The sequence below is a fragment of the Athene noctua genome, chromosome 5 (genome assembly GCF_965140245.1).
Source record: "Athene noctua chromosome 5, bAthNoc1.hap1.1, whole genome shotgun sequence".
Lineage (NCBI taxonomy): Eukaryota > Metazoa > Chordata > Aves > Strigiformes > Strigidae > Athene > Athene noctua.
This window is the reverse complement of record NC_134041.1, coordinates 62,290,370-62,314,787: the sequence shown is the minus strand read 5'-3', so window position 1 is coordinate 62,314,787 and position 24,418 is coordinate 62,290,370. Positions and strand designations below refer to the sequence as shown.

General features: G+C 44.1%; 1 protein-coding gene across 5 annotated transcripts in view; it reads right to left on the bottom strand.

Moving 5' to 3' along the window:
* TACC2 (transforming acidic coiled-coil containing protein 2) overlaps positions 1-24,418 on the bottom strand; it is a 138,529-nt gene that overhangs the window by 82,346 nt on the left and 31,765 nt on the right. For all 5 annotated transcript variants that reach the window (XM_074907890.1, XM_074907895.1, XM_074907898.1 and 2 more), the window contains one exon: positions 6,143-6,268. In XM_074907890.1, coding sequence (XP_074763991.1) covers positions 6,143-6,268 — 126 coding nt within the window. The remainder of the gene's footprint in view (positions 1-6,142; positions 6,269-24,418) is intronic.

The following is a 24,418-nucleotide window of genomic DNA, read 5'->3' as shown; positions in this document are numbered from 1 at the left end:
GACTTTCTGTTTTCATGAGCAAAACCCAAATTAGAAAAATAGCTTTTGACAGCAGCACAAATAAAACACCTCTCCTGAGCTTTCTCATGGTTTTTAAGAGCATAAATCACCCGTGTATCCAAAGAGGCGGCTTGCTTGCATTTTCCCTCACCTAAAGCAGACTAGTAACCACACTGCTACCCCTGCTCTTGGCCACACTCATTAAACTAATGACAGAAAAGCAACTAAATAACCCGTGACCTCCTATCTCAAAGCAGGAGCAGCATAGGGTCTTGTCAGGCCACGCTGTCCTTCCCAGGGCACCTCCGACGTCCTGGGGTAGCAGCCACACACACCAGCCTCCCCTCCTGCCACCTCCTGCTTGTAGAGATCCAGACGCTTAAGGAAACGGTGGTGGAACTAGGCCTTGGCTGAGAAGATTCTTTTAGGTTTCCTGAACTAAATATAAACAGCTATCTTAGCCATTCCTTTTAAAATTTCCTCTCCCCTCCCCTCCAGTAATTATACTGTAATTGTAGAAGGTAGATTAAATTGTGTTACTGAATGAGTTGGTGAAGTTCAGGGACAGATTGTTCCTTTCTTTAGAAACATGTATACAAACAGAGGACAAACATAAATCACGGCCCTAACTTTAGTTACCATACACGTGAGCGCGAGAACAGTTATTTCCCAAAGTGTTTATCCACCAACCTACAAAGATAACGAAAGCTCTTTCTGAGTGGTTTACCTTGATTAGCTGATATCAAAGGAGTTGCTTTGTGCCATATAGGATAACTACTCAGTTACTCCTCCTGCAAAATTATCTCTGCTTTACGCACTGCTTCCTTCCTTTCTTCCTTCCTTCCCTTCCCCCGGTTTGTCTAAACTGGTCTGACACTGACATAAACTTTCTAAATTTTCAGTCACATCAAGTGAAAATAAATTAATAAATAAATAAAAATTAAAAAGCAAGCTGTTTCCTTTTTCATGCAAAGGACTTTTTCCTTCGCTAAAAATGTCTTTGTCCTAATATAGTAATAGCATCAAATATATACAAAGGCGATGTGACTATATAGGGTCACACGAAGATTAGAGAAAGTTAAGATTTTAAAGCAAAAAGTAAACTGCTAAAAATAAAGCGAATGCTGAACATCTGTTTGGAGAGTAAACAAAGAATTGCAAAACCCAAACAATTCACAAGAGGGCCCAGCCAAGCAAGAATATCAAACACACGTAAAATTATGGACCTTATGTTACGCACACATAAAACCCTCCCAGTTAATTGCTTATAGTAGCACCTGTTCCCCCTCACCCACACCCTTTCACCGGCCACCCTGCCCATCTGCAGCCCTTCAGCTTCCCCCCTTCCAGTCCTCCCACATAAAATGAAATTATTTTCAGGGATACACTTTGACTAATGTCATTCCAACGCTCTCTGCAAAGCAAAACTAGACATCAAAATAGAGGCGTTTTTAGAAGAGCTCTGCTCCCTGGCCTTCAAAAAGCACAGGGCTTACTTTTACAAGCTCTAGTATCTATACATGTTAAAACCCACAAATAATTTCCCTTCAGCTTTCCAAGCTTCATCTAAACCATCAAATACTGGATTCCCAGAAGGACCACGCCTGCCAAGTGTCAGCTGCCTTACTTGTGCAAGGAACACAGCAGAAATGCGGTTGGTACTTGCATTTTCTGTGAAGTCTGGCACCAACACAAGCACCAGGAGGCATCCACCTGCATGTGGTGGGAAGGACTGTAGGACAGGGTGCCACGGGCAGCCTCACCCCTTTTCCCCACTGCTGTCACTCTGACGAGGGGTCCAAAGTACCAAGGAGTGTTGAGCAAGGCCATGAAAAGCAGATTGCAAGACTAATCACACCAGGGCTGGGGCTAATATCGTCACATCACGATTTTGCCACGGTTGGGTACTGTTGGCAGGTAGAATTGCAACAGCTCAGTGCTACTGGTCGTTGCCTATCCCCAGGCAGGTGCTACGTGCAGATGGGTGCTGCCCGCTGGGGGCACAATAAGCTCACAAGGGACAAAACAGAAGCAGAACAGCTCAGAAATGGTACAGACTGCACAAAACTGAGGCAGGGTAGCACAGCACAGCAACCCTGTCCAGAACACAGACCCTGTGTCTGCTCTAAACTCTCCAGCTGAAGTCTACATCAACACAGGTACGTGTATCAACTCATGGTAGCAACTCACAGTACTTGGATCAGCTCAGACATAAAGCGGCTACATTAAAACCTCTGCCTCTCCACAGCTCTTACTAAAAGATTGGACATTAAACTTATTTTCCAACTAATGGTTGTAGCAAGGATCCTACCAAAAGGACCAAGTCTCAGTGCACAATAAACTATACATTGGCCAGCCTTTACCCTGTAGAGTCGAGCTGATTAGAAAACAAACATTTTTCAAGCTCCACCTCTTAAGTAATTCTCGAAAGTCACCTTCTGACCATCTGTGTATACAGATAACCCTGGGTATTCCTGCCTGCTTGTGCTTCTAACACCAAGAAGCACACCCTGAGAGCATCACAGAGCCCCAGGCTGTGAACTATGCAACCAGGGAAGGTCCATCTGCAGATAAAGCACAGCTTTCAGTACATCCAACATCACCTATCACAAATTTCCTTGTAACAGCTTAACGTGCCCACCGCGTAACAGGAACACAATGTTTTCCAACACCAACTCAAGCTCAGAACAGCTCATTCCCTAGTTCACACCAGAGCTGCGACAGCTCTGTCTGGTCTGGACTAAATGCTGTGCTGCAGCTCTGCAACCTCAGCCAGAGATTAAATGCAAGAGCTGCTTGCCTTAGCATGTGAAAGAGACCAGATTGGGTTGTCCTGCCTGTTACCTATGGCCTGACCCTAAAGACAACTCATGCAGCAAATTCTTTCCAAGCTGCCCTTTTTTCCTGGGCGTTTCCAGGGGTTTTTTTCCCACAAGACAGGCAGCAAGTTGAAGGGAACAGACAGACACTGCTCAGAAACGTTTAACGTCTCTAATCATGGACCCAGCTAAACTGTAGTCCTGTGCAGCCAGGGCACTGATCTGCCTTCTCTGCCTTTCCAATCCAAACATTTCTCATCTAAAACAGAAGTCCTGTTGCAGAGCTCTGCACCTGCAGCATAAAGAGATGTGTCTGGCCAAAATTTCTCCTAGTGCAACGTGTACTGGCAAATCACAGTGAACTTGGCCTTTCGGTTTCATTGCTAAACAAAAATGCTTGGCAGAACAGCCAGTGAACTTTTTACCTAATTCTTTTCAGGGCACTCCTCTGTAGATACAGTAAATAAAAATCTACTTACTGAGCAGATGATACCATGCTGTCACTGATCAATATGTTATCAGCAGGGCAGGAGAGAGGCAGACACTCATCCTCAAGAAGCAAAACAAAGATACAGTTTCTTGACTGGACAGATGGAGAGACAACCTGATCTCTTATTACACACTGCCATCTGGAAGACATTAGCACAAACTGACCCCTACCTTACCCGCACCATTATTTTTCCCCTGTCAAAGTGTACACCATGTGCATTCTGTGACACCCTGATGGGAAAATACATGGAAGTAAAAGGAACTTATTAGTAAATAACTAAATATATTGGGGAAAAAACCACTTTATAACTGTACTTTACTGCAGACAGACTGGAAGAGCATCATGCCATCCAGTAAGCCCTGGTGACATTTCAAAGGAACAGCACAGAGGTATAATCAGTAGGCATTGACACAAGAGACATCACATGTGTGTGCATTATTTTTTTGCAGTCATATTGAAAAACAGCGGTGCAGTATTTCTACATAAAATGCCAAAAGAGCAGTGGCTTTAATACAGTCACCTTACTTATACAGGCAAGAATCTGCTCCACGTCACAGATGGAAACAAGATGAGGGATAAGGCAATGACACGAAACAACAAACATCACTGAAATTCTTCCCTTGGCTAAGAAAAGCCCAGTCCTGCTGTTACTGATCCTCACTGTGAGTGTAATCCCATGCACTTTTAACAGTACTACTTTCATTTGCTACTAACATGTTGGTATCAGTTTAGGTCTGACCAAACCCCAGGGAAGTCGGGCGTGTTTGTTACTGCTGGAATAGAGTTGCACCATGCCTGTTTCACACAGGAGCTAAAAGCAGGGGCCCAGCTGCGTTGATATTAACCCCTTTTCTGCCCACCAGCTGCATCTGCGGGTGGGCACACGTGGGAGCTGCTTTGTTTCTTCTATGGGGACACCAAGGAACACCTCTGCAAGGCTCACAGAGAAGCTGGCAAGCAACAACAGCCTGGACAGGAAAGACAGGTACAAGGAGAACAGGTAGGCTTTTATGTCTAAAGCTGAACAAGGATGCAAAATAAAAGAGTAACAAAAACAATTCTGACAAGAGTAAAAGAAAAAAAAAAAAAGTGTACAAAAAAATTCAAACCAACAAACACAGGAGAACCACCTGCAAGCAGCTTCACTCCAGTTGACCACAGCACATTTCTCTCTTTCCTTTGTTCCAGGAACTGAAAAAAACTACCTACTTCCACACTGAATATACCTGGTTTGCAACTTTTTACACCGAACCCTTGCAAAATCCTTGCACCTTCCTCAAAGTCAGGATATGGAAACAAGAGACAGATCCTGTGGTTGATGCAACAGCCTGTGTGCCCTCAGCCCTACTGGGCTCAGCCACCCCGTATGGGCTAACTACAGCTCAGCACCAGCACTCGCAACTGGGATGAAGCAAGGAACCCCGAGACTCACTTTTGGACATTAACAATAAAAATATTTTAAAGGCAGAAGTTATGAAGTAGAACAAAAGAAAAGGTATAATATAATTAACTTGAAAATCCAGATCCAAATGAGAATGTGAACAGTGTGAACTCATGAGGTTTGTAAATTAAAACACTCGACTGCTCTTCCTAAATGTTTCCTAAGGTGACATTTAATCATAGCTTCTGTGCCTTTTCCCCTACAAACAGCAAACTATCACCCCAAGGGCAAGAGAGTCTTCTATTTCAGACTGTAGTCCAGAGACCATATATACATCTTCCTGGCACTTCTGGTGTTAGTCTTTCTCCATTTGTCCGCATTCAGAAAGTAGCTCATAGCTCCACCTCAATTACTGCTCACTCTTTTCTAACTGCCTTGCTACTACGGCCAACAACCCATTAGCAAGAAAAAACAGAATCCACAAAAACCCATCAGTAACCCAATTACATTTGTTAAAAAACAAAGAAACACAACTCTGAGTAAAAACTTACAAGAACTGGAAGAAATCCACATCATTAGCTTCCGGTTGTAAACTTCTCTAGATCATCTTACCCCAATTGTAGGAAAAAACTTGTTTCTCACAGATTCACTCAGCCAGCCTCTTGGGGACGGATGGAAGACAAGTATGGGCTAAACAGCAAAGTCACCCAGCTTTTAAGGTGGATTGAGCAAACCACACAAGCTCCTTTCTCCCTTTGATAGCATATTATTACTACTTCAGCTAACCAATTTAATGCTAGCTTAAATATATTGTGTATGTTTACACTCCACTGAATTCACAACGATTGAAGGGTAAACACACCCGACAAGGCTTCCTCTACTGTTGGCAGTTAAGGCAAACTCAGACACCCTCAGATCCTGATAATCCAACGGCCACCAGCACAAATAAAGCAACACTTTCCCTTCTCAGGGCAAGTAAAAGCAGACAAAAAGCCCAGAGTCCAACAGAGATATCTGAATGCTTTATAATCGGCATTATACTATCAAGGAACTTCTCAAAATTAAAGAAAATGCCCAAAGGATCAGTTACCTTGTACTAATAAAAAAAAAAATAAATTATAAGCATCTCAAAAAATATAAGGTAGCTGTTGCACCTTCACATGTGCCAAAGTGATTCCATCCCAGGGAAAGGTAAACGGCATCTTCCTTTGAAGGTTTTGACAGAAGGAGATTTAAATCCTGGTAAAGATTTCCACTAACAGATGCTCCACTGACTAGAGACAGACTCAACAAACCCACCAGCAACCGGCCATACCAGACATATATCCATCCAAGGAGAGTGATAGCAGTTTCTTGGCTAGCACAGGCCGCCGTGGTCCTCCACCCGCCCGCACCAGCGAGCAGCCTGCAGCTGCTTCCCGCCGCTCCAGCTGCAATGGCTCTGTACAATACCTTGCTGCAGTCAGCTCAGCAGCATCCACGGGGTCAACATTTCCATTCGCCGCAGAAACAGCTAAGGGTTGCTCAGAAGGATCGAGGAGAGGAGCCAACTGTATATCATCACCTGGCCCAGAAGGGCTGTGGAGAGAAAAGACATGGAAAAAGGCAGCCTTAGAGGTCTGAGTTATTGCAGAACTATTGTCATCTGGCTGTCTGAACCCCTGGACTTCAGCATGTGTATGCTAACTTGTGTGTTCGGGAACGCAGAGAAAGTCGGTGGGTTTAATTTAAGTTGGTTTTGTGCACAGCTCTACCGGTCCCATTGGCCTGAAGTCACTGGATTTCTGTCTTGTGTTACAACCGCAGGAGCAATGAGATCCTACGATCCAACAGCAAATCAACCGCATTTTGATTCTGATTTTAAAAAGCACATGAGAAAACGAGCTACTGCTTGAACAACAGCAACAGCAAGACTCCCTTGCTCAGAAACCACGTAACACACAGGGAGCTTGAGTCTGGCTTTCACCTGCCACGGAGCTGCGTGGGGGCTCCTCAGCGGGAGCCCCGACTCAGAGCAAGGTGTCCCGGGTGCTGCAGGGAGCACAGGCGGGGAGACCCCCAGCCCTGTCCCAGAGCCGGGAAAGCAGGGCGCAGCCGAGTGTCAGCACTACACGGCTAAAAGAAAACAACTCAGAAACACACCCTTGAATCAATAAGGATTAAAGTTTGTTTTTAACAGGCACCCTGAAAACAACGTTTCTGTTGCCTACCGCAGCCTGACTTTCCCACGTGGCCACCCAGAGACCAGAGCCCTGGAAGCGTCAGTTCTCCCTGGAACTCACTGAAATCCTCATGGTTTTTGTAAAACATAAAATAAGACTTTTAATTGGGGTTCCAATTTCACCCAACTGGCTCAGTTCTGAGGTGCTGCTTTCCTGAACACCCTTCTGCCCATGCTGTTTCCAGTACTACCAAGTGAATACAACCCCGTACACTGATGGATGGTGTCTCACACAGACAGATTTGAGCAGAGGTGTGTAAACTTTGGGATTTCAGCTTAAAAATAAAAGTCCCTAAATCACAGACAATTTAACACTAGACAATTACTTCCTTACCTAACTGAAAATTCAGTGGATCAGTATGATTCTCTATTATAAACTAATTTTGTTTCAAAGAACAAAGAGTTAAACTGCACTATAATAATGTCAGTATTATTTCAGTAACTTCACACTTCACATATCTTATTTGAAGGATTCTGTAACACATTCATATGGAAATAATAATTTGTCAAGTTTGTTTTCTATTTTATTTTTAATTAATTACACCTGCGATCCTTTGTAAGCCAGTATTTCTGCTTTTCATTTCCAGTGTTTTCACAGCATCATTCCACACTCAGTGCAGTCTGTTTGTCCATGGCATCCCTGACAAGCCAAGTGGCATTCTCCCCTCCGTTACACCGACACTAAGCCACCGCACCGAGTGCAGTTCTCAGATGATGACCTAGAACGTTTGATTATTTTTTAAACTTACAGTATTATTTTTATCTAATTACAATACTAAGCAATTACCTGTCCACATGTTCTCTGGTTTAACCACACCTGAGGACTCAGCCTGTTGTAGGAAGCTTTGAGCAAAGATGTCTACAAGCTCTGAAGTCCTCTGGCTTATTAGTATAAAAAGACCCGTTTCCACTCATCGCTAAGAGTTGCATGGACTTATAGCAAAAGCTATGTTCACTTTGCCTTAAAATTAAGGGTTTAGACTTTGACGACAGGACATTGCAACTTCCTTACATACCTGAGGAGTAAACCGCAGATTTTGTTCTTATTCTGGCTACTGACCGCGCATGAAGGGTCTTTCCTGTGATCATAAAGTACAGCAAAAGCTAAAATTTCAACTGAAGCTGTTGTACTGGTGTGCTCCAACCCGGTGAGCAGCAAAGTGTTTGCCCACCACTACCCACGTCTGCTGCAGGACGAACTCCCAGACAGCGATTTTCATAGTCTACGGACAACGTAACTCGAAACTCGGGCTTGGGGAGGTGATGGCGAAGCTGCTCACTGCCAAGCCACCCTGCTCTGTGCGGCACAAACAATGAAGCTATCCAAAAGCTGCTCAAACTAGTTCCACAACTGACATTCCTGGGCATCACAACCGCCTTCGCCTCGCAGGCGCCTGCCACCAAGGTCCCTGCTGTAAGGCCTCGGCAGCAAGTCACTTTTCGGGCCAATTTGTTTCAAGAATCGAGCTCTGTAAAAAGGCCATGAGCTTTTTCCATTCCATTGCCTGAGTTCTGGGTCAAGCCTGGAGGAGGATATACTTAAAATGACTTCCAAGTTCTACTTATGACAAGCATGACTGAAATACTTCTCAAAGGAAAATACCTCACAGTTTAACAAGCAGTTGCTTACTAACAGCTGCGGCGAGCTCACTAAATTCAGCCCAAAGACCAAGGGGTTCAGGCTGTTATTAGCGTGTCGCAAGTGAAAGATGTTGCCCATCCAGCCTCTTCAGTTTCATAATTTCACTTTTAAAGTCTCTATTTACGCTTGCAAAGAGATTTTTCCGAGTCACTGTTAGAAAACACGTACGCAAACAGCAAGTTTCAAAGCCTGACCCATACTTGTCACTAAATATCAATGAATGAAAGAGAAATTACTGCATAAAACTATGGAATTTCTTCTGTTTAAACACAGAAGGTCTGATCTCCTCCGTCTATGTAAGGAGCTTTCAAACCAAGGCACAAAATGTATTTAAAACATGTAGAAAAGCACAGCTTTACACACGGGGACACAGAGGCAAGCAGGGTCAGCTCCTCGGCACCAACCCAGCAAGGGCTACGTCCTCCAGTGGTTCCGTTTGTTGCTCTCCTACTGACATCACTGAGATGCCAACCTCAAAAACCTAATTTTATCCTGAAGGTTTAAAATGTTTTGACACTGGTGCTGGAGACAGAAGGCAGCTACGGGTCTTGGCATACTCTCCCCGCCCACGTTTTTCCAATCAGGAGAGTTGGATGTGGCTCCCTTTGAACAGTCAACAACAGCTCCAAGTGTACTCCAAGGGAAACCAATAAGCATTTCAAGCCCTGCTATCTCCTACTCCCAAACATTTGGTTGCTTTTAATGAGATAACGGTAAGATTTATAGATCCTGCTCATGCTCCAGAAATCTCTGGAAAATGACACCAACCACCACAAGGCAGGACTGAGCTCTCAGCACTATCATCACCCATTATTTTGTTTTCTTCAAGAAACGAGATGTGGCTCACAGGGTACAGCAAGGCTGATAGACAAAATCCTGTAGATTTCATACTTGGCTCTGTAATAACTTGGACCAAATAATCAATTTTTTGAGCCTCAGTTTACACATGCATAAGAAAGTATTAATTAATCACATCATAAAAATATTGAGAGCATTTGCTATTTCCAGTAAGTTCTTACACTGCAATTCTTTGCAAGAGAAAGAGATCTAGCAGCATCTACAAGAGCTCAAATTCATTCATTCAAACACACTGTACCTCATAAAATTTCATCCATTTTATTAAGTAATTCCTTCATAATATTCATTTTTACCTTTTCATACTTTATTTTGTATCTTATCTCATGTTAGCTACATTCATGGAAATAAATTTCATGTGTAGAAAATCCAACAATAACCTGCTATATTAACTCTACGCACCTCTGGTATTTCCGTTCTTTTAAAGTATTTTCATGATTATTGGGACTCCTTTCAATATGATTTAGCAAAGCAGGAGGTAAGAAGCTATTTCTCAGATTAGAAATCAACACAACTCGTATCAGAAACTAAAACTAATCTTGCTCAGGAAACAACTCATAAATGCTGCATAAAATACCAGCACAGGATTAAAAACAAAGCCCTTTAGTGTTGGGTTTTTTTTCCATACTACTTCTTGTAAGGTAATTTTAAAATATTTAAATATTAATAGAAATGTAGGACAAATATGAGCTGCTAAGATTGAAACGGAAAGTCTTTGTCTCCCAAAGTCTGGCTTTGTTTCCCAATGGATGAAGGGGACATCCACACCACCAAATGATGTCCCCACAGGGCAAGCCCATACACCAGCAATAGCTTTAAAAGCTCAGGCACAGCAGTGTCTGAGGGTCACTGGTTACTTTCCCCGGTCACTACACACAGCTATAACCAAGGCTTTACATTTTACCCGCTAAACACACGCTCACAGTCAAAAGTTCCAAGTTCTGGGAAACGTGCTGCCCTTTGTAAACCCAACAAAGACTTCCTTACGCATGTAAGTGTGTGATTTGGGAAAAATCTCTCAAATTCTTTCTGTACTCGGAAGGAGAAACTATGCCTTAAGTGCCTTTATATTTACGCTGCAGGACCTGCATGCCTCAGCCAGGCTGAGTCTTGCTGAGCTGGGCGCTGTACAAACACAGTAATGAAGGTATCCAAGAGATGAACTGGCATGCGTTAATTAAACAAATAAAGTCACCGTCATACAGGGGACACGCGAGTTTGATGTACAGGACTGTGCATGGCAGCATTTCCACACTTACAGAAAAAAAGGCACTGCCACCAAGATACCAGAACTGGCTCCTGGGGGAATTATTCCAGTGTCTGAGATTTAGATAAGCCGGACCCAAGCAATCAGCAGAACAGGTCTGGACGCGGGGTGGCCGTGCTCGGCGTGCCCAGGGAGAGCCAAACCCAGCCCAGGGGGTCACACGTGTCCCCGAGGAAGGGGACAGCCATCACCCTGTGTGAGCAACAGGAACCAGCTGCATCTCCCACAGGCTGCCCAGGTGTGAACACACGACGCCCGGCTCCCGACACAAGGCTGCGCTTCCAGCCACGAGGCATCCCTGCTCCTACCGCGGATTTCTGTGCGAAGAAAGTTAAGAAAGGAAAACAAACGCAGAAACTGCATTCTGGAGGGGTGAAAGCATCTTCCAAAAGACTTCCTGAAAGCAGTACCCCACCTATGAAAAGCAACTCCAGGAACCCAGCTGCAGAGCAGCCGGCAAAACCTGCGGGTAACTCCAAGTGAGCGGCCGGACCAGAGCGCTGTGCCCGTCAGGCGACCCGCACGCGTGACGATGGAGAAGAATTTTCGGAAGCCGTACTTTTCTGGCAGTGCTCGTGGAAATCCTGACAAGATAGAGGAGTTATCTTGGCAGGGGAGGGTGTTTAGTCACACGTTACCTGCGGGCCCTGGACTTCCTCTCTCACCCAACCCTTCTTGCTTAGAGATCCCTTTTTCTAACACGTGTATCCAGATCGATCATCAATGTGACAAGTCGTAACCGTAAAATAGATTTTTTTTTTTTTTTCCCGCCGAGTATTCAACATCACTGTGTTCACATTAAAACCTAAAAGTTATGGTAAATTATTAAACAAATACAATTATTTTAGATTAAAATACTGAAGGGGACTGAAACACGTGCCACATTATTACTTCCTCTGCAAGCTAGAAGAGGGACAACAGAAAGCCACATTAAAGTGTTAGAAGTATAAATCATGCCTGCCCAGGATGAATAAGCATATTTGCAGCAATAACTGTCAACCATTATAAAAAGCCCATAACGTCACCACCGTGCAGCTTTTCGAACGGCTCCCAGTCACGTCCTGATGTCACTGCTGCAGAATTTAAAAAGTTTCCAAATTCCAGCTTGGTAAACCTGAACCAGAAGTTTCTCAGGGCGATCAACCACGCACATACAAAGTCTCCTCACTGCCTGACACTCCGGCTGAGTAGAAACCCAACCACAAACCATGGCAGAAGCCACAAAAACATTCAGGTTGTGGGGTTTTTTTTGTTTTTCTTGGGGGTAAAGGGAGTTAATCCTCTGCCGGGGTTGCAGGCAGCGCTGTGAGAGTAGGAGGGTATTTTGCTGGATAGAAGTGTTACTTTTTAAAGAGTTGTTGAAAGGGGGGAAATTAAGAAAAATAAAAAAAGAGGGAAAAAAAAAAAAAAGATGAAAAAAAGTGCGATAATCGCTTGAGAGAGAAAAGCAGTGGCAAACAACAGCTAGCTTTTAATTTCTGATACTGACTCCACCAGCACACTGCTTTTGTTATTTCCTTGGCTAACTTTCCCCTCACAAGTGTCTACTTACCAAGGCCAGGAAACAATCACCAGCTTTGCTCTTCCCCGTCATCCTCGGTTCCACCGCAACAGCCCCCTCCGTTCAACACGAATTTCCTCCGTTTCCACCATCCCTCCCCCCCCACCCCCCCCCACAAGCGGCTTTTCCCGCCCGCTAAACCCGACCCCCGGCAGCTTAGGCGAAGGCTGGAGCTTTACAAAAGGCCGAGGAGTAGGAGCCTGGAGCTACTTCTCGGAGGCTCCTCCCATGAGGCTCCCTGAGGAAAGGCCGTGGCGACCGACACTGCCGCGCCCCGCGTCCCCCCCCCGTCGGGGGTCGGATGCCTCCGGGGCGGCGGAGCCGCCCCGGAGGCATCCGACCCCCGACGGGGGGGGGGGGGGGTGGACGCGGGGCTCAGCTTTTTACCAGCGCGCTTACAGGTAAGACACACAGAGGACCCCCCTCCCCAAAGCCGTGGCTCCCCCGTGTGTTTTTTTGTTTTTTGTTTTTTGTTTTTTCCTCCTGGTTTGCGGTGGAATTTCTGCCGCGTCTTTTTTTTTTTTTTTTTTTTTTTTTTGCAGTCCCGCCGAGATGGGCGATCTCGGGCAGATGAAAATGAGGGATGGGATGTAAGCGCTGCGGAAAATAACCTCCCACCGTTTTCAAAACCACTTGGTGGCGGTTGGCAAGTTGGTAAAAGTTTCGGGATGCAGGAGTGGCGTTTGGCCCAACTTTTAAGATGGCTTTTCCTAAAGTTTCGGAAAAAAAAAAAAAAAAATTAACAACTTCCCCTGAAACTTTTATCTGTTTAGAGCTGTAAATCTAAACCAACAACCCCAATTCTCATGTTAACTTCCAGCTCCTAAAGTCACACCGGTTTTCTTACAGGTTTCTTTACCTGTAAGAAAATGGAGCAGTTTTAATTAGTTGTGTGCCCTTATTCATCTTTTAGGTTTCCTATGGGTTTATTACAACACAAAAGAATGGCTTCACGGGTTAATTAAGTCTTTGCATTGAGATACACCAAATTGCATATACAAGCTGCCAGCACCCAAGGAATTAATTGAGTCTCTACCCAGGGAGATGATTATCATGTTTAGAACATGCCATACAATAACTATAGACTAAATGTCTATAATATCTATCCCACAGCAAGACAGTTGGTAGGTTCATTGCTTCCCAACTGCCCAATCGAGATATTTCTGATAAAATACTGGGGCTACAGAGGCTTAATTTAGCAGAGTTAGTTTCCCAGCTGATCCCATGCACACTCTGCCTAAACTCTGGACATTCAACTGCGGTGCCAGCTGGGGCAACAAAACGTTTCCTCTTCTTCAGAACTCAGTCCAGCTCTTAGCAGGACTGTGCATCTCCTTTTAATGTTAGGGTACAGTAATGATACCAGTTGGACCTCTCAAAGCATCAATTCAGAACTGAGCCTGAAGTAAAAGAAGCTATTAATCAATTTTTAGTTCTTTTAATCTTTATTTTTTTTTACTCTTTTCTCCTTCTAGCCCTTATTCAATTTTCTGTGAGCAAAAGGAGGGAACAGATTTCTGACCAGGTAAATACTGTGTTGCAGGAGAATTTCACATCTAGTCTGAAAGCAGTGATAGGGATTTCTCCTAGATATGCTGGTTGATGCTTTTAGATACCTGTACAGGAAAAAGAAGACTATACCAAATAGACCAAATCACATACTGTAATGGGCGAAAATGCACAAAAACACGTAGACTACCAACACCACCTGGGCTGCAAGGTATGGCTCCTCGAGGGGTAAACAGCACGTACAGTACACTACGCTGTGGAGAGTTCACTTAGTTGCAGGACCAGGAGCCAGTAGCATCCACTCTGACAGCAAGGATTAAGATCAAGCAGTGAGTTTATGTTTCTGTGGAGAGCAGCTCTCTCATATCCTGCCTCCCAAGCAGCAGGAAACCAGGCATGGAAAAAGTTACCGTGATTTCTGATACAGGTACAGGCATTCAGCCACCCTCTCATTTAGGCGGGGAATTAAACTCTTTTGTCATCTGGAAACCATTTCACAAATAGCTTCTCCAGGTATAACAGCCCTGAGGAGGAGGGAGACCCCCGAGAGAATAAGATTCATTAAAATAATTTTTTTTTTTCTCCTTGCAAGAGCACTTCAGTTTGGTGCACAGCCGTGGACATAGGCTAGCTACGTTCCTGCTAATAAACCCAAATTTAGCATTTTTGGAATAAAATGGTCATTTAGCTCAAATAACATGCCTCTCCCTGTTTATTCATTAGCCTCTTGCTGTACCAAAACCCTTTCACCTACTGCTAAGCAATCTCAATCCACCTTTGTCACAAAAACATTTCCACTTTCCTCCCAGCAGCCTCTGCCACTTAAACATAGGAAAACTGATATGCGGTAACACCAGGAACACAGTCCTAAGGTGTGCTTGATTATCTGATTTCCCTGTGAGAATTAATTGATCTGCGTTAATAGAAGGCTTGAGGGAGGAGAAAGGAAACAAGCTGAAAAGCAACAGGAAAACAAGAGATAAGCAACCTCCCAGCAAGGCTCGGGAGACAATTACAGGACAGGGGCTGACTTTCAGGCTGCAGCCCGCAGTGACACGCTGTCTGGCTGAGGCTGGGAGCCCGCAGATCAAAGAGCCGCAAAAGAACGTGTTGCAAAATATTTCTCTGGAGGGCTGGAGCTGGGTAGGAGCGGTGAGTGTGCCGATGAGAGGGACTCGGTGGCGGGAGGCATCCTGCAGGATGGCCTCGCTGGAGTCCGGGCCCTTCCCTAGCTCCCAGGGAACAGTTGGCCTTAAGGAAAGGCCAGAAAGCATCAGGATGGCTTATACTGGGGGGATTGTTGGAGTTTTTTGTTGTTTTGTTTGTTTGTTTTTTTACTGTAGATCCCAAAAGTTTTTTGAAGAACACCAGTATTGTTCATTTAGGTGAAGGATTTTATCTTTGCTAGAGCCCCACTTTTTCCTGTTCTACATGTCTGTGTGCCCATGAAGATAATATTTACCAAACTATATGTGAGAAGTTAGGTTGCAATCTTAAAGGAGGAGGAAACCCTAAAAGAAATACTCATCTTTTTGATTTGGCTGTGCCAAGTACACAGGTACAGTGACGTTCCCATGGTAACACTACAGTTACCTGACATTACATAGGCACATGGTGATGGAAAGCAGAGAGTATATGTATATATATATTTCAACCCAGCTTCCACATCCCACACTGCTCCTAACTGCGGGACAAAGACATGGTCCTCATGAGACCCCCCTGCAGGGCTGGGTCCAGCTCTGGGGCACCAACAGCAGAAGGACACGGACCTGCTCGAGCGGCGCCAGAGGAGGCCACGAAGATGCTCAGGGGGCTGGAACCCCCCCTGTGAGGACAGGCTGAGAGAGTTGGGGGGTTCAGCTGGAGAAGAGAAGGCTCCGGGGAGACCTTAGAGCGGCCTCCCAGGGCTGAAAGGGGCTGCGGGAAAGGGGGGAGGGACTCTGGATCAGGGGTGTGGGGATAGGACAAGGGGTCACGGGTTTAAACTGACAGAGGGCAGATTTAGATGAGATGTGAGGCAGAAATTCTTCCCTGTGAGGGGGGTGAGGCCCTGGCACAGGCTGCCCAGAGAAGCTGTGGCTGCCCCCTCCCTGGAAGGGTTCAAGGCCAGGTTGGACGGGGCTTTGGGCAACCTGGGCTAGTGGAAGGTGGCCCTGCCCAGGGCAGGGGGGTGGGACTGGATGGTCTTTAAAGTCCCTTCCAACACAAACCGTTCTGTGATTCTGTGAATATTCTCCTCAGGCACACAACATTTTAACTCCACACTTGGGAAGATGGGTAACTGAATTACAGAAAAATTACAGGTACTTAAATTCAGTATGTCCAGAAGTGCTGGATTCCAGGACATCATTTTTTAGGTTGTGTTTTCAGAAGTCTGGACTTGAGAAATGTTGTCAGAGTCCTCGTCATCCAGGCTGTGCTCCATGGTCAGGATGCTTTAAGACTGTGAGTGGACACCTGGTGAAAGCACCCGATGGACACGGTACTGCTAGTGGTGACCCACTCTGCCCAGGTCCTGTGAATTCAGTCTGAGGGTTTTTCCCATAAACCATGTCACTTTTGCCAAACCAAAGCACTTGAGGGGGGGAAATGAGTCAGCCCTTGAAAAACCTATGAAAAACCCATTAAATTGGCTTGGAAAGAATGTTACATTAAATAAATGTAAAAACCAAAACAAACCAAACCAAAACCCAACAAGTAAAAACCAACACAGTTTTCCTTTTAAATTTGCATTCTGTTTTTTGAGAATACAGGATGAACTCAGATGAGATTGTCAGTTTTTTTCCCTGTAAGCTTGAAAACTCGGCTTGCTCTTCTCCAGCTCTTTAAACTGAGGTTAACTAGTCTATAAGCAAATACAGATACTACAATATTTGTGAAAAACTTGCAAAAAAGCTGACAAACCAGCAATGCCTGTGTTTGTTCTGAAAGGTAAGGCTGCATCATGTGAGTAATCTTTCAGAAAAGGGGGGTGTGTGATTTTAAATTGTTCTTTGTAAAAACTTAGTGCCCATTTTTAAGGCCATTAGCAAATAAAACCATATAATTATATTTCAGTCTGATTAAAATTAAAGAGGGGTTTCTCTTCTGCATTTCCTGATCAGAGGTTCATACTCATACACTCTGCAAAACCACAGACCCAATTAACTGCAGAGCAGTCTGGCTGAGATACCCAAGCCACTTCTGTAACAAACACCTGAACCTTGTATTTCCACTACTTTCCACATACCAGTTGCCCGCAACCATAATTTGTGGTGGTTGGAAATTAAGTTGTGCAATTCCCAGCAATTTTTACTGGCCAGGCTTTGGGAGGGCCATCTCTTTAAATTCCCAGAGTTTTACCCTAACCTTCTGCTTTGAAAAAAGGGGAAGTTTAATGTTAACCCGTTATATTTTGGAGGGTCAAAGTGATGGGAAACTGCAATTTTATGAATTTCCAGATAAGTAAGATTGATTTTTAGAAAACCCTAGGCTACACTCAAAGCCTCACAAATTCCCGTGATAACTTCTCTAGCAAACCAAGTTTACTGGGAGTTCCTACCAGAATAACAAGATTCGAAGAATGATGTATGCAACAGAAGTTTCACGTACAATCGCAGCATTCAAAAAAAAAAAAAAAAAAAAGATGTGGAAAATCTTGGAGACTGTTAAATGTCCAGTAAAACTAACTCTATATTTTGACTCATTTAACGACATTGTTAAGAAGGGGACATGGGAGTTTTAAGTGTCCATTTATTTTCATGACAGCTAAAATTTTTTTCTTAGTTGTTAAAAACTGAGCAATGCATATATGCTTTTTGCTTTCATTCCAGGAAACAAATCCAATCTCCTCTGTCTGCTGCAGAGTTATTCTTAGCTGGCTTTGATATTTCTATCAGCTAGGAGAGCATAACAATGTTATCATGCTAACAAATTCCAAAGATTTTACATAAGCTCTTGAGTGCCTTTAAAAAAAAAGAGAAGGCTTTATTGATTACACTGTTTGTATTTCGTTAGCCAAAGGAGCTAGGAAAACCAGGATGAAAATGAATAAAAAAGTGGTTTGATGAGTTACAGTTTGATGAAGCAAATGCTCCGTGTTTTACAGAGTATCGTTTACAAAGAGAAGCCAAGCTTTACAGCTCTGAGGTTGGAAAACACCAGGTAGTTCAGGCCAATGGATCATTTAAATCCTACTTGTCTACATACAGCCTATTTTCCTAATTTGATTTTTTACCTGTTGAAACAACTAGACACCCCCCTTATATAAGCAAAGCAGGATAACTGGAAGTATAGTGTTTGTAGGATGGTCTGGGTGAAAAAGGATCACAAGACTGTGCAGCGTTCTCCCTGGCTTATCTGTTAGAGGCTCGGGGCCAAATTCTTTGCTGATATCACCCTGCTAGAACAGAGATTTTGGCCCAACCTAAAGGTAGGCTGCAGCTGTAGCCCTCTCTCACACAGCTGTCTTGAAAGGAATGTACCAAAAGGTAAAGAATGTACATTAGTGAAATTTAGTTGGAAACAACCTTGCAGAGTCTTAGGGCACTTTTGGACAGCTGGTTATTTTACTGAGGACCGTGGATGAGTGGGGCAGGTAGGGAACAGAGTAGGGAAGAGGAAGGATTAAGCCTGGGTGAACAAAGAAGGGTTCATCAGGAAAAGCTTAGACTGGGAGGAGATCCCAAGCACTTTTCAGCAAGGAGAACAAGATTAACATATCATACTAGGGCTGGTTCTTGACAACAGCATAGAATGGTGGCACTCTGCATTTCACAGGGAGCTTAGAATCCACAACAATTAAGCTTTTGATTGTAGCAATTAACATTTCTACACTTATTGCAATTTCAGATGCAGAGCTTCTTCCAGGCCAAAGAGACTCTACTATAAGAATTAACCTGTCAAGCTGAGTGTAGATGAACAGGCCTAAATAGATCCATATAATATTTTTTTAGTTTTCCAGAGTACCCAAATATTAAGGAATAGCAATATCTAAATAATCCCCACCTGCTATTAGCAACACAGACGTGGGCTTCCATAGACCTGGATCAATATTGATAAGACTGGCTCCAAGAAAACAACATAAAAGACAGCAGGAGGAAAAACAGAAAGCGAAGGATGAGGCAAGTGGAGTTCTGGCTCTTCAGACATGTCTCCAGAGGAGCCTCTATTGAGAAGCAGTAGTGCAACGCAAGCATGCCAAGATGCAGAAAAACTGGAAGGAAGCCACATCCAAGTCATGGAGAATATGCCTGTGTCTGTAATTGCTGTTCTCAGAGCTGCCCTCGGCAGGGTTCAAAGCTGGGGCTAATCCTACTTTGCATATTCTATTAGAAACAGGGACAGTGGAGCTAGCTCCACGGTATCCGATTTTGCAAGAAGCCAGAAGATTGGAAGAATTTTTGCAAGAAAAACTCTTTTGGAAAAAAAAAAAAAAATCTCTTTTGGAAGAGATTTTGCAAGAAGCCAGAAGATTGGAAGAGCCAGAAGAGTTGGAATAGAGAAAATATGGGGATCTGTAGAATATGCAAAACCAGTTTTGAGAAAATAGGCAGCTCACTTGGAAGAAGCAAGGTTGAAATATATATCTGGGAAAAGGTAATCAGAAAAAAAAAAAAAAAGCTAAAAGTAATTCTTAATTAGAAGATAAAAAATGCTAAAGTGCCTGTCCAGGTATTGGACAAAGTATTACAGTGTACATGCTGGATTCCTTCAGCAAATGCCTGTATTTGATTGAATAAATGTAATTTCTTAAGAAACATAGAAGGATGTGTGAAAAAAGCAGCTCGTGTAGCACTCATCCGAGTCAATACCTACCTTGTGAACACATGGCTAAGTTTCTCAAGAGTGTTACAGAATGTTTTCAGTACAGCAAGAAGTACCAGAGATTTTGCAGGACCTTCTCTACATTTGTGTAGCAGAAACATACGTAAATGAAATAAAAAAATAACCAGCATGGTATCACATACCTAGTTTCCCACTGGTATGTGCTTTGAGTAGAACAGGGTATACTATTAAATCAGCATTTTAGAAATATTTTACCCTGACTTAGAGGCTGCCTAAAACAGTTTGGTCAACGGCATCTATTAGAATAGATGGCAAAACTCTCTCTCACTTGTTAGAAAGCAGTGTGAGATGTCCGTTGGGTAAGAGCGAAGAGGGAAGGTTTTATTCTTCCATGAATAGAAAAATACCAAACAAATATCACAGACTTCACACAGACAAAATTCCCAGAGAACTCCCCATCCAGTTAGTTTAGTTAAGGACTGAGGCTGAGCTCCTTGATCTCCAAAAGCCCAACTGCACTAACAGTTGCACCTGCTGGGGATAACAATGACAGTAAGATTGGAGGGAAAGAAGGAGAAATAATTCAGATGCAAAGAGAGGAGGGCAGGAGAGAGAGACACATAGCCTGGTTAACTTCGTGCATTTCATCTTCAGTTATTTTTCTTTTTGTTTTGTGATCTTGAGATGCTGCTCACCTGAGCTAGTTTTGAAGTTTGAAAAAACAGGGAAATAAAGCAGGCTGCATAATCACTGTTTTGCTAAGTTTCCTTTTAACTCCAAATTCTTGTTTTCAGATGCTAAGGACACAAAGCCTTAGTGCTTAAAACCCACTTGACTGATGTGAAAAGCAGCTCTACATTCCATACCTCATCCAGCGAGACTGTTAAAATATTTAGTACTCTATTTGTTATGAAGGCAAAAAAAAAAGACCAAGACAGTATTTACTAAGGAGTGAACATTCTTTTTGGAACTATTGAACGTGCCAATTTTTGATGGCAAGAACAAAGCATGAAGCAAATCCAAAAGCATGTCTGGACCAGCTTCAGTGATCTTGTCTGACCTATGCATAGGACATAAGAAGATTTTTCAAATAGCTTTGCTGATGCCAGCTGCTGCAATGTACTCTCCATATAAGAATATTGTTTAGATTTCTAAGTGATGTGAGTCAATGCAGCAGAACTCTCCATTCTCTACAAACCAATGGCAGCAATAGGAGAGCGCCGACAGTATGGTGCCATAGCTGGGAAAGGGCCCTCCTGGTGGAGTTTCTTACAGTGTCAAAACCTGTCAGGAAACACTTGTCCTGGAAGCAGTGCAGTGCCACAGCCTCCTCGCCCTTTATGACTAGCTTTCTGTGCCGCTCATTGAAATGCTGGGGTTTCAACCCCAAGGCCCAAATTAAGGTTGACATCTGGGTGATTCCCACAGCCCTTCCCAAAGGGGGGTGAGTTTCCCTTTAGGCTTCCCCCCAGGGTGGGGCCTTGCAGACAGAGCCATTGGGTAAAGGAGCCCCAGGGGTCCCGCAGTGAGTAACCCAAGGTCAGGGCTCCCCCTGAGGGATAAAAGCTGGGACCATTGCAGGAGGGGCAGTGTCTGTGTGTGAGGGGGATGCCCTGTGCAGAGTTCCCTGTTGGGAAGGACCTCCCGCCTCCCTGGGACTGGGCTCCACTCAGGTCTGGCTTTTGTAAACGCGGGCTGTGGAGAGATTCAGTGTGTGGCTTCCTCAGTCTGATGTGTTTGGGTGGTTGACTCGGTTGTCTCCCGTCCCTTCTATGGCAGACTGCATGTCACCATTTATCCCACCCGTTGTTGGTCGTGCGGTGTCGTTGTTGGGGTCAGTGGGATTGATGTCGATTATGTATAATCTGACTGACTTGTTTGTACCCCCAGCGCTCCCCCATGGACTGACCCTTGTGTATCAAACACAATTTGGTTATTGGTTCATCTTTATGCTGGCTGTGTCCTCTATGCTAGGCCGGATAATTGGCAAAACAATCATACAGCGAGGAGCGGGTCAAGGTCCAGCCAACAAGGAAGGTTCAGGCACCTGCATCAATAGAGCTATGAAAACACTGCACCTTGTCTATTGATTTGCACAGAATCCTTACGCAGAAGAATAAGATTGCTCCTGCAGCACAGGCTCCAGAAGAAGTCAGCTCACTCTGCAGTAGCATCAGAAGCTCTGGGAAGGCCAAGTCTGCACGGTGCCCTCCTGCATTTGAGGCAGGTGAAGGTACCGGGCGTGTTGCTCAGCACTGCAGCGAGCACAGCCCAAGCTGCTCTGCCCAGCAAACCGGTTCTGCTGAGAGGTGCAGAGGAGAACCTCACCTTCCTGCAAAATGAGTGTCGCTGCTTGCAGTGTGCTTACAGCTCCTCGTGCTCTTCCTTCACTAGCACACCCAGCCTCAAGCCAAGTCTGAGAGCATCTCCTCAACCCTGGAACACCCAAAGGCCTCTTAACAAGCCCAGCATTTTGCCAAACCAACAAATCAGCAGATGATACAATCTGTTCTCCGTACCGTACAGATGCACATCTGGGAGTGACTTCACAGCCTCCACTTCAGAAAGCTCCCTCGGCACTTTTTTCCAAGAGACAATGGCAGTTTGCACGTACCAACCAGCTGAATTCTGGGAAGTTATCAAAAAACTCCACGCCACCTCTAAACACCCCTAAAATTTTGCCATTGGTTCTGATTCTGTTCTGTGCTCTGCTCAACATCTGCCATAGTCCATGATGCAAACAGGAGCATTTCAGTGGCATAAGGTATAACTACTGCACGTACATACATAAACTTCTTTTCTCCCTCCATAAAAGAATGAAGATGTGTGGTTGTGGACATTACAAAAGGAGAAAAAAAGCCCACCCTCAAGTCCTCTTTTTCCATCCCAAGTAAAACTCAGACAGCAAAATGGAGCATCCGAGTGCTCTAAGTGGGAAGGAGGACATTTTGATGCCCAGATGTGGCCATCACGAACACAGGTTTTCAGTCACAGATTCAGTAGACAGAAATTGTCAAAACCATCAAAGAAAGGGTTATTTTTATTTCTTTTCAGTGCTGACAGTCAGGTTTGCCAAAATCCAACCCTTCCCTACTTCTGCTAATAGCACAGCTGTACTTCCACAAGGAAATGGGGCTAATGCTTCAGCCACCACCTCCTTTCCAAAAATAATTGTCCTTTTTACTAAAGATTTGAAGGTGCTGTCCTATTGTCTACAGAGGCTCTTCTTAATAGTTGACCACTGTCCCGCTCCTGGTGGGGGAGGTGGGGGCAGGAGTGACTGCAGACAGTTCTTGGATCTAATGTTCACCACCAGACCACCCTCCTCCCAGTGCCATAGCCACGAAGGAAAGAAATTCCTCTGTTCCTTCTACGGGAAGAAATCCTAACAAGAATTTAGAAGTCAGATCACACAACTTTGCCCCCTCACCCACACTTCAGTGGTGTTTCAACATAAGAGACCTTGTAAGAGATGGAGCTATACAGAAGCAGTGGAGGGGGGACAAAACAGTGCTGACATAATTTAGAACATGCCATTTCCTTTTCCTAAATATAATATACTTCTTATTACTATTGATTTTGAGAGCTGGGGAGGATTCTTTCTCCCTAGAGTTCTTTCCATCAGGCCCAAATCCCCACAGTCAGCTCTTAGAAATGTGCACCTTTTTTTTTTTTTTTTTTTTTTGCACGGCTATAGCAGTATATCCTCTGTAAGGATTATAGGGCAATAAACAACTGGAAACCGCTCTGCAGCAACTTGAGTTGTGAGCAGAGTACACCGAGTATGGAATACAGCCTGAAATTTAACAACGCAAAACCAGCTGCTCAACGAACGCTTTCTTACTTCTCTTTTGCATTGTAAAGATTAGATAACTTTTGCCTCTTAAGAAATGAGCCGGTTCAAAAGCAGAGATTCCTCTCTGCCTCTGAGAGTCCCCAGTGTTTAAGCCCACAACGCTGCGCTGGCGTCCAGCTCTGCACGGCGCATCTCCCGCCTGCGCACGCACCCTCGGTATGTGTGCGACACCCCTTACAGCTGCAGTCCAAAAGTAGCAGTTGCCTGTTGATACAAACCCTCACGCTGGAAAAAACAGGTGATAATGAATTCTTAAAGCATATGTAAGTATTAAGCAACCACTCCATGAATTGCCAGCAGCTGTTTCAAGAACCCTGCCCTGCTTGCCACAGGTATTTATTTAAAGTATGATACCCGCCCTGATATAAAACACACGCGTAGACACATGCATGAACTGCCCATTAGTCCCTTAAGGCTTCTGAACCAGGCCATGCCAGCAATTTGGTGATTTCGAAGCTACCCACTGTGAAGCTTCCCATCATATAAAGGGAAATGAAAAAGAAAGGAAAGGAGCTAAAGAGACATAACAGGGTCTAATTCCCTTGTCATTTTACAGACAGATCCTTAAAGAGAAAGTCATATAGCTGTTCAGAATTCCAACACTTCTAATATTCTTCTAATGTACATTTTGCTCAGACAATTAGATCATACTCAATCTCTGTCCCAGACTCACATACAAGAGGAAGAACTCCCCCATATTTTCACATCAGAAACACTTCAGGTATTTTCACTTACGGTTTTATCATTTTAACCTTTAAGGAATGTGGCAATGAAACATTTTTCCCCTCCTTATTCAGTCAGTATAATCTAATTTTATTTTTTTTTTTAATATTTAGAAAGAATCCATCTATGTAGACCATTCATTGATGTTGCCTGAAATAGTTCAGTTTTTCACTGTACCCTTCTGCTCTGCTGCTGCCTGTAACCAGTTACAGCTATAGCTGCCTCCTCCAGCACAGAATGGAGAGGGACAGTGTGCAAGAAAGTTGCTGAGGTTACAGAGGAAGCAATGACATGACTAGATAAAGGGAAAGCACCTGCTCTAAGATCA